This window comes from Macrotis lagotis, chromosome 2 (genome assembly GCF_037893015.1).
Source record: "Macrotis lagotis isolate mMagLag1 chromosome 2, bilby.v1.9.chrom.fasta, whole genome shotgun sequence".
Taxonomy (NCBI): domain Eukaryota; kingdom Metazoa; phylum Chordata; class Mammalia; order Peramelemorphia; family Peramelidae; genus Macrotis; species Macrotis lagotis.
The window spans coordinates 329,890,642-329,905,342 of NC_133659.1; the positions used below are offsets into that span (position 1 = coordinate 329,890,642).

General features: G+C 50.5%; 1 protein-coding gene across 5 annotated transcripts in view; it reads right to left on the reverse strand.

Annotated features, from left to right (window-relative positions):
• Nucleotides 1-217: 217 nt before the first annotated feature.
• ELFN2 (extracellular leucine rich repeat and fibronectin type III domain containing 2) overlaps nucleotides 218-14,701 on the reverse strand; it is a 73,625-nt gene continuing 59,141 nt past the window's right edge. For 2 of the 5 annotated variants that reach the window (XM_074226869.1, XM_074226866.1), the window contains exons 4-8: nucleotides 10,673-10,806; nucleotides 4,068-7,047; nucleotides 3,103-3,207; nucleotides 2,592-2,674; nucleotides 218-1,400 (exon numbers count right to left, since the gene is read on the reverse strand). In XM_074226869.1, the coding sequence (XP_074082970.1) occupies nucleotides 4,092-6,512 (2,421 nt within the window). In that variant the 5' untranslated portion in view covers nucleotides 6,513-7,047; nucleotides 10,673-10,806 and the 3' untranslated portion in view covers nucleotides 218-1,400; nucleotides 2,592-2,674; nucleotides 3,103-3,207; nucleotides 4,068-4,091. Of the gene's footprint in view, nucleotides 1,401-2,591; nucleotides 2,675-3,102; nucleotides 3,208-4,067; nucleotides 7,054-10,672; nucleotides 10,807-14,701 lie in introns of those variants that run through there. The other 3 variants (XM_074226867.1, XM_074226868.1, XM_074226870.1) reach the window with 3 other exon arrangements.

The following is a 14,701-nucleotide window of genomic DNA, read 5'->3' on the forward strand; positions in this document are numbered from 1 at the left end:
AGCTCTTTCTGAGGGGGAGAACCAGTTCGGACTCTTTCCCATCTATCATCTCAGTGGAGAAGCTGATCTTAGAAAGGGGCATATTGAGCTGGAATGGGCCTGAAATATCAAATCAGACCCTTTCATTGTACAGTTTATGTAGGCTCACAGCTAGAAGAGACCCCTAAGGCCAGCTAGTCCAATTTCTTCCTTCTAAAAAAAGAAAACCAAGACCCAGAAATGTTAAGCAATTTCCCTATTGTCATATCAGCAATAAATGGCAGAGCCAGGATTTATACTCAGATCCTCCCCCCCACTCCAAATACAACATTCCTCCCATTGTGAGAGCCTGGGAAACTGAGGTCAGAGGGTAGCAACCAACCCCTGGTCACCCAGGAAGTTAAGTAGCTGAGACAGAATTTAAACTTAGGTCTTCTCCAAACTTACTCTATCCAACTATTCTTTCAAGAAATTGTCAGCTTACCCAAAGACTACTGTCAACAGGTCTCAGAGGCATTCTATTTAATATATGCATATATATATATATATACATATATATATATATATATATATATTCACTAGGGTGAAATTGAGTTTACCAACCAGAAGGGGTATGCTGCCATCCCCCCCAAGTCACACTGCTCCCATTGAACAGGCATTGCCATGGTGAACCCCTAAAATACCTAGATTAAGGGGATCCAGAAGACCAGAGTTCAAATCCCAGCACAGCTTTACATTTGTGATTCCAGAGTAAGTCCCTTTTCCTCAGTGAACCTCAGTTTCCTTTCCCTATAAACTAAGATTTCCCCAGATGTTCTTTAAGACCCCTTTTGGTCCTGAACCACTGGGATCCTATCACAGTGCCTGGCACTTAGGAGGCTTAATCAATGTTGGAGGAATCAAAGCCACCTGGTGTCTTGAGTCAAGCTGCGACCACCCCAAGAATGGCGCCTGCCTAGGAGCTCCTGGGCACTGGTAATCCACACGCAGCACAGTGCTCAGCACTTCTGCCCGGACAGCTCCAGCGCCGCTGGAAACTGAGAGGAGAGGAGAGCAGGGGCCACTTGTGGGCACCCCTGCTGCCATCACCGCAGAAGTGACGGGGGAATGAAGGAAAGGGTGGGCTGGCCCAGCGGCAGCACCAGATTTGGGTCCTCTGCAGAGACAGTTCCTTCCCGGGTTTTAAAAGTTGCTCATTAATTCACAATGGAGGGCATCTGAGGAGGGAGGCAGGGGGCGGTCGGGGAGGAGAGGGGAGAGGAGAGGAAGCAGGGGGGAATCTCGACAAACGGGCACATTCACAACAGATGTTTGCTCAGAAAAATACAGTAAAGAGCGTCATGCACAAATAGAACAGGAATTCTGTTTCTGACATCAGTGGCTTCTCCCCGACTCAGTTTTCTTGGGTTCTCAAAACAGGCCTGGGGAGGGAGTGGAAAGGAGAGGGAGTGGGTTGGGTGGGAGGAGAGGGCAGGTCATTTTCTCCCTCTCCACCCTACCCCACCTATTTCCTTTTCTTTTCCCATCTCCCACTCTGAAAGTCCTTTCTGTGCAAGTCATTCCCACCAAGAAAGTCTGTCCTCCAGAATTGGGGGGGAGGGGGGGACAGTGACTTCATGGGCCTTCCCCAGCCTCCAACAGGGAGGCATGTGAACCCAAGAGTAGCGGCCCCTCTCTGGGGTCCCAGCAGCTTCCTGAACCCTTGGCTTTCTGGGATATTAACTATCCATGGGCCCACATCCCCTCAGCTCCCTCAGCTCCCTCAGCTTCCTCTTGATCTTAAGGATCTAGCTGTATGACCGGAAAGGAGACCAAGGGATCCTAAGATCATAAGTTCAGTGCCGAAAGTGGCCTAATGGCCAAGAGATCCTAGTGGTCTTGGACCAAGGCTGGGGGAGGGAGAAGGGAGGGATGAATCTTATTATCTCTGGTCCTGAGACAAAATGGGAAGCGTTAATTCCATACAGTCAAAACTTCCCATCTTACAGCCCCCACCCCTGCCCATTACACACCCAAGAGATCTGTCCAGGCAGCAGGTAGGAAGCAGATGACCCCAAACTCCAAAGAGCTAAGAGCCATAGGCTTTGCCAGAGTTCTCCTGGGAAGTCCCTCAGAAAGACTCTTGAGAGACTGGCTAGAGTCCCTCCTTGCTGTCTTTTTCTTCCTCCTGTTCAGCCTCAGTACTCCACCTGCCCTCACTCTGCCTTCTCCTGTAACTCCTACAAGCGGCTTTCCTAACCACATCCCCCCACCTACTCCCCAGGGCCTATGGCTCTTTTTTTTTTTCCTGCTGCCTGGAAAGGGGTTGTCATGGTGACCACAGCTGGCCAGAAGAGTGGGGATAGAGTCCAGGAGATGGGGGCTAGTCACAGAAACTGTTTGTTTCCCCCACTCACACCCCGGGAGCTGTTTGTGCTTTGTCTGGGTGTCCATTGGTGGGGAGAGGAAAAAGGGGGGGGGGGAAGAGAGAGAAAGAGACTTGCAGTTTCCATGGAAACCTGGTTCCCCCCACCCCACTCTTACAGGGTAAAAGCAATGAATGTAGCTTAGATTTAAGAAGGATAGGAGGGGGGGGGTAAGGGTAGATAAAGGAGAAAAAAATAAAGAAAAACCTCTTTTCCATTCAGAGGCCAGGATCAGATACTGGGTCTTTGACTTGCTTCCTTCTGTCCCAGGTCCTTGGCATTGCACATCCCTTTTGAAGAATGGAAGAGGGGGAAGGGGAGGCAGAGTGGGGTCTGGAGGCAAATGGGGAGGTGACAAAGAGGGTGGGACATCCACACAGCTCCCCATCCTTGCGGTTCTCCAGCAGTTGGCCACTCATTCACACACTCACACATAACATACACCCACATCTCTATAGCATCCTCTCTCAGGGTGGGGATAAGGGCAGGAAGCCAGGTTGGGGAGGAGGCACAGAAGCATTCAGGAGGCTGGCACAGTGGGGTGGGGGGAAGGAGGGGCCACCCCCATCTCCCCAAACCTGGGGGGGGAGGGCGGATGCACCTGAGATACACTGGGAGCCCCTCATTCACTCCCACCACCCTGCTCTCTATATTCCCCTATTCCTTCAGTTCCAGGATCATTCCCTCCCCACCCCACACCTCACTCCCTGATCATTACCTGGAAGACACTTAGAATTTTCTGACAGGGTCGTCACTCCACGTTCCCACATGCTCCCAAGGAATGAAAGCCATCCCTGCTGGCTTCACTGAAATGAATAGGGCTCTGGAGGATGGGGAAAGGGAGGGCCCCTGACCGTTGGGGTCATTATCCCCTCCTTAGATACTGGCCCTGAAATTGGGGCTTGGAGAGGGTGCTAGCAGGGATGCCCCTTTCAGGAGAGCCTCCCAGAAAGCAAATGAACCAAAGCAACAGGGCTTTGGGGAAGAGGCCTCGAACCAGAAGGATCCTAGGAAATGGAGAGTTCCCGTCTGGGAGATCAAAGAGAAGCTACTTCCAATGCAAGTCCTGTACCCCCAAAGTCCTTTGGGGAGGAGGGAGGTGAAACTGACCCTTCTCTCCTCTTGAGACCCAAGTGGTCCCCTCTCTCATGACCTCCCAAACCTCAGCCTCCAAAGGCAAGGACTACAAAGAAGGTTCAAAGGCTGGGTTCCCGTTTGCCCCAGACTTCTTTGTCTCCCCTTTGGAGCTCTCCCAGGACCTCCCCCTCCTCCCCACCCCATACATAGGGCAGCTTCCTGAATTTCCTTTCTCCCCTCCAACCCTGAACCTCTCCATCCTTGGGAGAAACTTCTAGGAGGAATGGGTCTCCCCGCCCCTGGGCAGCACAGTAGAGAACTGGTTACGGTATCCGTTTGTAAACTTTAAAAATTGTGGTTTTCTGTCCATTTACGTCAGGTTTTAGTTTTAGTTTTTGTTTTTTCACAGTCGGGTGGTGGTCTGGTGTGTGCATTGGGTGCGTGCGTGTGGGTGTGTTTGCGTGTGTGTGTGTGTGTGTCCGTTCCTCGGCCTCCTCCTACCCCCTAGCCCACCCCCTAGGCCTCCCGGCCCCTCCCCCCAGCCTCGGTGTCCCTCCCTAGCCTGCCCCCTCCCCAGCCTGGTCCCTCTCTCCACCCCCACCTCACCGGGGGCGGGGAGGAAGGAGAGGGTCACAGCTTCTGCTGAGCTGAGACCCCCTTCCAGTAATCCAGAATGTCGTGCAGGTCCTCGTCCTTGGCGAACTGGACCTTCTTGCGCAGGGCGTGGCCGGCAGCCATGTACACCTCCTCCCGGTGATGCTTCTTGTAGGGCCGGAAGCGCTCCCAGATCTTGTGGGTGCTCTCGGACGAATACTCGGGGCTGGAGGAGTAGCCCGAGAAGTAATGTCTGGGGGAGAGTTGAGAGTACGTGGAGTCCCGCTTGGAGCGGGAGAGGGGCTTGAGGAAGGACACCCTCTGGCTCAAGGTGTCTGCGCTCTCCTCGTAGTACAAGGCTGGGAAGGAGTGGCGGTGCTCGCTGCAGTGGTAGGAGGGCTTCACCTCCAGGTGATGGATGGCGCCGGGAGACACCAAGGGAAGACGGTCCAGGGGGCTGTTGAGTGGGCTGCCCTTCTCGATGTACTTGGAGTCACCCTTGCCCAGCCCCGGGGGCGCTGGGTGGTCAGGGACGTCCAGGCTGAAGACCTTGGCACTCTTGATGGAACCGCTAGAGGAGACGCTGCAGGTCTTCCGGGCCACCGCCGCGTCGGCGCTCAGTTGACGCTGCAGGGGGTGGTGAGAGCTTTCTTTGTAGGGAGGCGAGAGGAAGGTGGGCCGCTCCAGGCCCGCCGTGGAGCTGGTCGGGATGGACTGGCACTCGAAAGCCAGGTCTGGGTCGGCTCCGCTGCCTCCCAGGAAGGAGGCCGTGTCCAGTTTGAGGGCGTCGATGCAGTTGTTGATAATCTGGTTGACCTTATCCACCTCCTTGGCGATGGTGGAGATCTCTGCTGCCGAGCCCTGGCCGTTATCCAGGTCTGGCAGGTCATCCTCGCCTCGGGTCAGGCCATCCCCGCCCCCGCCACCACCGCCCCCCGTCCGGACCTCCATGTAGTTCCCCTTGGTGGCCACCTTGGGGGTGTCTATGCCGGCCTCCAGACCCTTGGGCTGAGGGAGCTTCTCCCCGATCATGGAGGGGATGGAGGACATGCGGGAGACGGGGAGGACGGGTGGCTCCCCCAGCTTCTGGGCGGAGTGGACGATGGAGCTGGTGTCCACATCTGAACCGTAGCGCATCTCCAGGATGGTCTTCTTCACACTGATGGACTTCTGCTTTTCCTCCTGCATCCGCCTCTTGCGCAGGCAGTAGTAGACGGCCCCCAGGACGATCACCATGCCGAAAAGGCAGCCGAGGATGGTCATGATGTAGTGCGTGGTGGTGGACGTGCTGGGGGGCACGTCCCCCTGGATGGGCTCCCGGGTGGCAAAGGTCAGACAGGTGTGATTGAAACGGCGAGAATTGCGGATGGAAGCCACGCAGAAAGTGTAATCGGTGTGGACCTTGAGCTTATTGAGGGTCACGATCTCCTTTTTGTTCTTGAGGGTCATGACGTCGGAGACGTAGCTGTTGTTATATTGGACCAGGACGTAGAGCTTGCTGAAGGGCGAGGGGATGGTCACCACCAGGGTGGCTGAGGTGAAGGTGACGTAGTGGAGTTTGATGGTGGGGCTGATGGAAGAGTCTGTGGTGGAGGAGGCGGGGGGCTCCACCGAGAGGAAGTCCACCGGGTTGAAGCCCGAATTCTCATCGGGATCCTTCTGGGAGTCGGTGGTATAGGGGGTAGGGTGGCTGACCGGCCTGGACGGCAAGGTGCCGTCGCGGCACATGGACTGGAAGACCGTGATGGCGTTGCGGCTGTGGTGAGGGCGAGGCACCAGCAGTGGGTAGCCGGCGAACTCCCTCGGGGACTCGCACTGCAGCCGGTCGTAGTTCTTGGTGACGTTGTTGAAGACCACCAGCCAGTTGAGGAAGCCGTAGAGCCCGCAGTCGCAGTTGAAGGGGTTGCCGGCCAGCTCGCAGACCATGAGGCTGCTCAGCCCGACGAAGGTGGTGCTCTCCAGGCGGCTGAGGCGGTTGGAGGACAGGTCGATGCTGATGAGGGCCGGGCACTCGGAGAAGGCCGTGGGGGTCACCACCTCGATGAGGTTGTGCTGGACGAAGAGGAACTGGAGGCGGCTCATCCCGCGGAGCATGCCCTCGGTTAGATTGCTCAGCTTGTTGTAGCCCAGTTGCAGCACCTGGAGATTGGCCTGACCCAGGAAGGCTCCGTCCTCGATGTAAGAGATCTCGTTCTTGGTCAGGTTGAGGTCCGTCAGATTGCCGAAGCGGTTGAGAGAGGAGTAGAGGACCACCTTGAGCTTGTTCTCGTTCAGGCGGAGGTCGTGCACCGTGCTGTTGATGTGCTGAGGGATGGTCTCATAGGGAGGCTGGTTCTGGCTGCAGATGGCCAGCCACACGTAACCCTTGTCCCCCTCGATGAGCCAGCAGTCGGCCCGGGCTAGGTCTGGCCGGCAGGCGCAGAGCAGGGCCGCTGCCCACAGGCCCAGGCGCAGCATGGCAGGGGGAGGCCCACTGGGCAGGAGGGTTGGATCCAGGCAGGCCACGGGCAAGGCAGGGCTCGGGGACAGCAGGGAGCCGGAAAGGCTTTAAGGGCCCATCAACCCAGTTCTCGCAGGGGCCACCAGCATGTTGAGGAATGTGCCCCCAGTGCTGGGGTGCCGGATGAGGCTCCCGTGCTCTGGTCCACTTTGCCCGCTGTCCAGTTTCGGGGATCCCGGCAGAAAGGAGCCCTGGCTGCGCAGACGTCTGGGGGGCAGCTGGCTCTTCCTGCAGCTCTGAGGAGTGGTGTGGCCCACAGTCCCTCAGCCAGCACCCCCAGCTCTGCCCCCTTTCCTTAATTGCCGCCCAGGAAGAGCAGGGTCCTGGGCAGCCAGAAGTAAGTCGTCTTCTTCCTCCTCTTCCTCCTGGTTCAGCTCTAGGCCCCTCAGAGGAGATTCAGAGCCCAAGCAGAGAGGAATGATGCAGACAGTCAGCTAGACAGAAGCATGGTGAGAGCCCCACGGAGCTGGAGATCCATCTGTCACCCAGAGCCTGGAAGGGAAGCAGAGGAGACAGAGATGGATCCATGTGGAACCACCAGAAGCACACCTCTGGCTGAGGCAGGGGAGTAGAGGAACAAGCCCTGGGGAAAGGGGACCAATGGCGACTCGCCTTCAAGGCAGGTCCCCCACCAGTCCCCAAAGGGGGCTTTCCTGCTTTAACAAGGACTCTGGATCCCTCTTACATAAAAGGACAGCCTGGTGGGTGGAAGAGGAGACTGTAGGAGGGGAAGGCGTGGAAGGAGAAGGATGCTGGGTTGATGGGGGGGGATTAACTATGCTGGGGGTGGGGTGGGGGAAGCCTAGATCAGTGCAGAAGAGAAATTCAGAAATCTCAGCAGAACCCACAGGATCATAAGAAAACAAGCCAGGAGTAGAGTCAAACATTCAGAGCAGAAAGGGACTATAGAAACCACCTCATCTGACCCCTTCATTTTACAAATGAGGAAACTGAGGTTTACCCCGGGAAGTGGTTTGTCCAAGATCACACAATTTCAAAGGGGCAGCGGTGGAATTGGAACCCAGATCCTCTGACTCTTTCCCCACAGTATAATGTAGTCGACTCCCTTCTTTTATAGATGGAGACAATGAAGTCCAGGATGGTTAAGTGTTTTGCCTAAGGCCACCCAGGTCAGAAGCTAGGATTTAAGTCTAGATCCTATGTCTCTAAATGTTCACAACAGTCAGGCCCACCCCCTCACCAAAGACATATTCAGCTCCTGGTAACTATATTCCTACCTGTATGTGCAATGAGTAATTCTCGGGGGCATGTGTAAACAAAGGCAGGCAGGCAGAAGACCAAAGGCTTCCAGGCCTACAGCAGGGAGGGACTTCATTTAGTTCAACCTCCCCTCACTTTACAAATGAGGGGACCGAGACCCAGAGCATCTTAGTGATTTGTCTAAGCTTGTACAGGTGGTCTATATCCACAGGTATGCAGGGATTGGCCTACAAGAACATACAGCATTCGAGAAAAACAGATGAGAGGCCCTAAGAACAAAACGCTATCTCCTCTCCATGCCAAACGATAAATAATTCATTTGTTGTGTAACTGCTCTTGTTCCAAAAATAATTCCCTTGTCTCAGCTCTGGTGGGGGGAGGGGGAATAGGGCCACCCAGTCCTGAGCATGTGGTTGGGAAGGGGGCAGAATGGAGTAGCATGAGCTCTGCCTGGGTCCAGGAGGTGCACAATCACACCAAAGAAAGAGTCTGGCCCTGAGCAGTAGCAGACAAAGGTAGAAAGGAAGGTTGAAGCCCCACAGGGGATTATAGGAGCCCCAACTGAGAATTAGAAGGGAGCTTAGAGGCAATTGATTTTCAGGCTTTTCATTTTATAGATTAGGAAACTAAGGTTCATGTGGGTTAACTAATTTGATCTCCTTTATACTCTCTTCTTTCTGTTTTCTTTTGTTTCTCCTCCCATTTCTGTGACATCCCCCCACCCCACCCCCGGTCTCCTTGGCTGAATTTTGATCTATGTCACAACCACTAACTTTGAATATCTTCCAAATCTCTCTTCTGGGCTTTCTCTTTTCACACAGAAAGTGAAGACCCAGAAATGCTGTTTTTTTGTCTTGAAAGTCCTAAGCATTGAGAGATGACTTTGTCCTGGGTCCTTGTTCCTCTATACGTACACTCTCATTTGATGATGTCATCGGTTATCATGGGTTCATTATTTTTATGGAAATAATTCCCAGATCTATTTATCTAGCCATAGTCTCTCCTGTCTTGAATCATAAACTGATTACTGGATATTTCTATGTGGAAGACCTATAGGCATCTCAAACACAAGCCAGTCAAAATGGAAGTCATTCCCTTTCCTCCCAAACCAACCCCTCCTCTAAATTTTCCTATTACCATCACATGCATCACCATTCCTCTAGTTACCCAGGCTTACAACCTGCATATCATCCTTAATTCCTCACTCTAAGTCACCCCACATATCAAATCAGTTGCCAGATCTTGAAATTTCTTTTTCTTCATCTTCCCTTTATAACATATATGTTTGTTCAGTCATTTTTCATTTGTATTCTATTCTCCTTGACATTTGGGGCTTTCTTGGCAAAAGATCCTAGAGTGGTTTTCCATGTTCTTCTCCAGATCATCTGATAGATGAGGAAACTGAAGCAAACAGATTTAAGTGATATACTCAGTGTCCCACAACTAGTAAGTGTCTGAGGCTGGATGTAAACTTGGACTGACATCTGACTCCAGATATGGCACACTAACCACTGTACCACCTAGGTGTCCATATGACATATATATCTATATAGCATATATCCTCTCTCTTCACGCACATGGTCACTATCCAAGTTCAGACCCTTATGACCTTTCACCTGAACTATTGCAATATCTTTTCCAGCATCCAGTCCTTCCCCACTTCAGTCTTTCCTTAACTTAATTTGCCAAATTTTCCTAAAACACAGATTTTTTATTTAGGATTTTTGCAAGGCAAATGGGGTTAAGTGGCTTGCCCAAGGCCACACAGCTAGGTCATTATTAAGTATCTGAGGCCAAATTTGAACTCAGGTCCTCCTGACTCCAGGGCCAGTGCTCTATCCACTGAGCCACCTAGCCACCCTCAAAACACAGATCTGACCATGAACTCCCCTATTCAATAAACTGCAGTGGTTCACTATTCTTCCTGGACCAAATATACTTAATTTGGCATTTAATGTGCTTCACAGACTGTGCCCTTACTCTCTTTCTGGTCTTTTAATACATGACTCCCCTCCTTACCCTGGTCAGTTCAACAGTCCTGACCTACCAGACATCATTTGTCCTGGTTTCTTGAAATGTTCTCCCTTCTCACTTGTGCCTATCAAGAATCCCTGGCTTTCTTTACCATTCAGTTCAAGTACTAACTTTCCTGGTCTCCCAATGCCTTTCCTTCCACCTACTCTGGGTATATCTTCTAAGGACATATTTATAAATATATTCTCTCTCCCACTAGAGTGTAAGAACCTTGGGGGCAGGAGCTGGTTTTTGCTCCATTCTGACTCAAAAAATCTTCACATGGTACCACAGTGCTTCCTGTCTATGACCCCCCCCCCCCACATCATAAAGTCAAAGAGAATGAAGGAAAAAAAAAAGAAATCTTGAATCAAGAAAAAAAAGAGATGCTGAATCCCCTCCTCTCTATTTTCCAGTGCTACATGGTTTAGTGAAACCACTAATGACCCATCATGACAGAGCCAGGTTCTGGTCCTGATGATAAAAGAGGTCAAGAAAGAGGTGAATTACCTCTGAAGTAGTGAGTTTCCCATGACTGAAGTTATCCAAGGAGAAACTGGATGTTAATTGGGATTCTATAGCTTCAGGAAGGGTTTGGACTAGAAGCTTCTCAAGGCTCAGTCCATTGGGATTCTAGGATGTCTCTTCCCCTCTGGATATCTCCAGATGTTACTTCTGGCAAATGGGATCATTTTAGCTCTGACTTAACCTGAAAAGATTGTTTCAGGAATTTATTGAAAGAACTTTACATTAGGGCTCTAGAGGCAGGGGGAAGGGGAGATGGGCACAATGGGATTGCCTCTAGAAGAAGATATGAGGGAAATCCTGCCTCTGAAGTTAGTGATTCATGGGATCTCAGATAGACCACTTAACTTCTCCAAACCTCAGTTTCTTCATCTGTAAAATGAAGGAGTTGGGTCAGATGGCCTCTGAGGTTCCCTCCAGCCCTGGGTCTGTGACCCACACCTGCAGTCAGAGCTCTGCCACAGTACTGTGTAACTGTTCACAAGTCACCACCTGTAAAAATAGGAGGTGAAATGAGATGAGCCCTATGGTCCCTTACAATTCTCAGTCCCATTAAGAAAGAATCCAGCCCCCCATTGATTCTTTGAAGGATGCCTTCTCCAGGTTTGGATCCCAGGAATATTGTCATCCATCACAGATTCTAGGATGCAGAAAGGTCATTAGCAATTTATTCATCTCAGTCTGCCCTTTTCTCAGATAAAGAAACTGAGGCCTAGAGAAAGGAAGTGACTCAACACAGAATACAGTTTATAAGTATTAACTAATAAGCTAGTAAGTAGAACCATTTACTACCCGGGGGCAGGGTAGGAATGATGTTCTCTGGAAATGATCTGATGCTCTCAGACCTGGAGACCAACTGAAACCTCAGAAACTAAAATTCAGTATAGGATTCTGCAGGCCTCTTTCTAGAGAGCTCCTCCTTCACAATTCCTTGGGGAAAGTCCAGGAAGAGAAATTGCTTAATTTTTTTTTAAATCAAAAAGAAAAAAACCTCCTTCATAGTTAAAAGCAAAACCAATTTTCAGTACTGTAGCCCCAAAGGGCAGAAACAGAAGGAAGTGAGAGCGAAGGGAGGCAAGGAGAGAGAGAGAGAGAGAGAGAGAGAGAGAGAGAGAGAGAGAGAGAGAGAGAGAGAGAGAGAGAGATGGAAGATCTGGTACACAGCAGCTTGATGCAGGAAGAGAAGAGAACAGATCTGGGATTTGCATGACCAGGGTAGGTGAATGAAAGACATAGACCTTTGTCAGAGATAGACACATTCAATCACCCTGGGGGAAGGAGAAGGAAGAAGACTTAAGGGGTGAGAAGTTGGGCTCTGGGCTCTAAGAGAACATAACCAGGGTTTCCATCTCCTCCACAACCCAGGCCAAAGCTGGTGGTCCCCCACTCTCCAGACCCAGGTCAGAATGGAGAAGGAATAGCAACACCCTGACCAATGGTAGAAAGGGAAGACCCTATATCTAGGCTTGAGAAAAGACCTTGCTACTTAACTACCTGGATTGCCAACCCCCCCCCCACTTACATATCCCCCCCCCCAGCCTCAGTTCTTATCTGTAAAATAGGGAATAATAATCCTTATATTCTCAAAGTTGGGAGGAACAACAGATGGAAAGCAGTGGAAATACTTTGGAATCAGAGGATGCTTCCAAATATATATTACTATATATGTGACCTTCCACAACCCCCTCTCCCTTGACCTGTTTTCCAATCTATAAAAAGGGGGTCTGGAGGGGACCTAGCTTCAATAATATCTTACGCTTACTTACTCAAACTTAAAGTGCGTAAATTCCCCCTTCCATTTCCAACAAGTGTTGGTCTAGCTTTGGCTTGAAGACTTGACAGTCTACCAGTAGTAAAGTGGTACAATGTGGATAGAGGGCTAAGTAGAGGGGTGGGAAGACTTGAGTTCAAATCCTGCCTGAGATATCTGTGAGCTAGATGATTTTGGGCAAATTCTCTCTGCCTGCCTGTTTCCTCATCTGTACAATGGAGGGTTGAGTCAATAGCCTCTCACATCTCATTCAGCTCTAAATCTCTGGTCCTAGGACCTGACTATTTGTATGAACAAATTGCAACAGACACACCCCACCCCACCCCAACCCTGAAAAAGGAATTTTGAAGGACAATGGGGGAAAGTGGGAGGGAAATCCACTCAAAGAAGCCCCCAGGCTTCTCCCAGATATTGCAGGAGAGTCTGGTCATTAGTCCAGGTACTTTCTATCTTGTCCCAGTAAGACTGGACAATGCTCCATTGCCTACCTCCAAATGTTCATTCCTCCCCCTTCCATCAGGGAATGTTAAGGGGAAGACAGGTTTGCAGGCAGGTGCGTTTTGTGGATTTACATGAGTTTGCAATTTGCTAAAGAGGGCGTGTTTTCCTGATCTGCTTATGTGTATGTTTATATGTGAAAGAATCTGCATGGTGGGGGGGACTGAGATGTGCTCCTAGTGAATTGGGGTTTGAAGTTTTGTGTACTGATGCTGGCTAACTAACTGTGTGATCTTAGGCAAGTCAATTTTTCTTTATGGGTCTTAGTTTCCTCACCTGTAAAATGAGAGCACTGGACTAAAAGACTTCTTAGGTCCCTTCTAGTTCCAAATCTATGATCCTGGGTCCTGAGTTCAAATCCTGTCTTAGGCAAGAATGGAAAACACAGAGGGAACATTGCCTTTAAGATGACTTGTGTTTCCTACACCTAAGTCCTCAAGGTGACCCTGTGTCACCCTCTCTCTTCTCAGGGTCTCCAAAGCCCAGGGCCACTCATGAGTCAGAGTCAGGCAAAAGGAGCCAGGAGGCCTCCCCACTCCAAGTAGGTAGGGATGCGTCAGCGTCCCTTGTCCCTGGAGCTGCCGTCACCAGCTGACGCAAGGAGAACCAGCCAAGGAGAGGGGAAGAGATGGCCGAGCTTCTGCTGACAGCAGCAGCTGGCCATCTGCCTAGCTCTGCCTCGAAGAGGCTCACCTAGGTGAGCTGCTTGGAAAGAAAGGAAGAGAGACCTGGACAGGAGGGGAGACAAAGAACAGCCCTTGGGGCTAGGGCCAAAGGAAAGACCCTCCAGGGGTCCTCTTCCTGCCTTAGAATGGGGGGAAGGATTTTGATTTGGAGTCAGTAGACTTGGGTTCAAACCCTACCTCAATTACTTAATATTTGGGTAAGTTTGGCTTGTTTTACATTCTGAAAAATGGTGAGACTTGGGTAGGCAAAGAACTAGCCAAAAGGGTCTCAAGGGTCTTTTCTAACCACACATTTATTATTATTATTATTAATATTATTATTTTTATTTTTATTTTTATTTTTCAGTCAGTCACCCAACCAATAGTTACTAAGAAGATTTCAGTAATGAAAGGAAGCAGGAAGGAAGGAGGTTTGAACAGAGTGGCCGGAGCTTCAGCAGCTACCTCATTAAGATGCAGCCCATGTCTGTCCCAGTGGGTGAGAGAGACTAAGGCTCTTCGGAATCAGAGATTTATTCTCCCACAGTCTAAATGGAGCTAAGAGCTGCCCCTTTACCAAGTCATGCAGGCATTCCTATGGGAGCACTTCTGGATGGCTCAAGAAAACAGATACCAGGCTGGGGGGCAGAAACTCTCCTGCCCTCTCACATCTCTGCTGATGCTCTTGCTTAGCTCTATCTCTCTATCAGGCATGGGGAGACACAGACCTGGCCTGTTCCTTAAGAATCCTAGATAGAGAGATAGAAGATTTAAACACCATCCATTCTAGGAAACTGAGGCTCAGAGACAGGAAAGGACTTGCCCAGTGCCAAATAGCTGCTAAGTCATTAAGTCTGGATTTTAATTTAGGTTTTCTGTCAGACTCCATATTTACTTGTGCCAATTTGTGACCAGTTCTCTTGTTCCCAGGCCCATGCTCTTTCCAATTAATCAACAAGTTATTAAGCCCCTGCTGTACCAGACACTGTGTTAAGTACTAGGGCCACAAAAAGACAATCCCTGTAGCCACAAGGGGCTCATAGTCTAATATAAGACCTTTAGGGAGGTTTGACACCTTGGTTGGCAATGACAGGGAGAGGGTGTCAAGATGTGTGTCTAAGGAGCTGGGGGGTGGGGGGGGTGGAACAAAAACCCCTAGTCAAGAGAAACCAGAAATTAAGTTTTACCTCTAAGCCCAATGATAACATGCTCTGTAGCCTGTAGCAAATGCTTAAATTATCTGGAGCCCATTTTCCTCATCTGCTAAATGGAAAAATCATAGTTGTGGAGACATTGTAACTTAGAAACCATCTAACTCAATACCCCTGCCACCACCCTAATGTTATAGATGAGAAAACTGAGAGTCTGGGGGGATCAGATGACTTGTTGAGGGTTATGCACTACCAAGTAACTGCAATGAGATTTGAATCCAAGTCTTCCTGGCTCCAGCTCC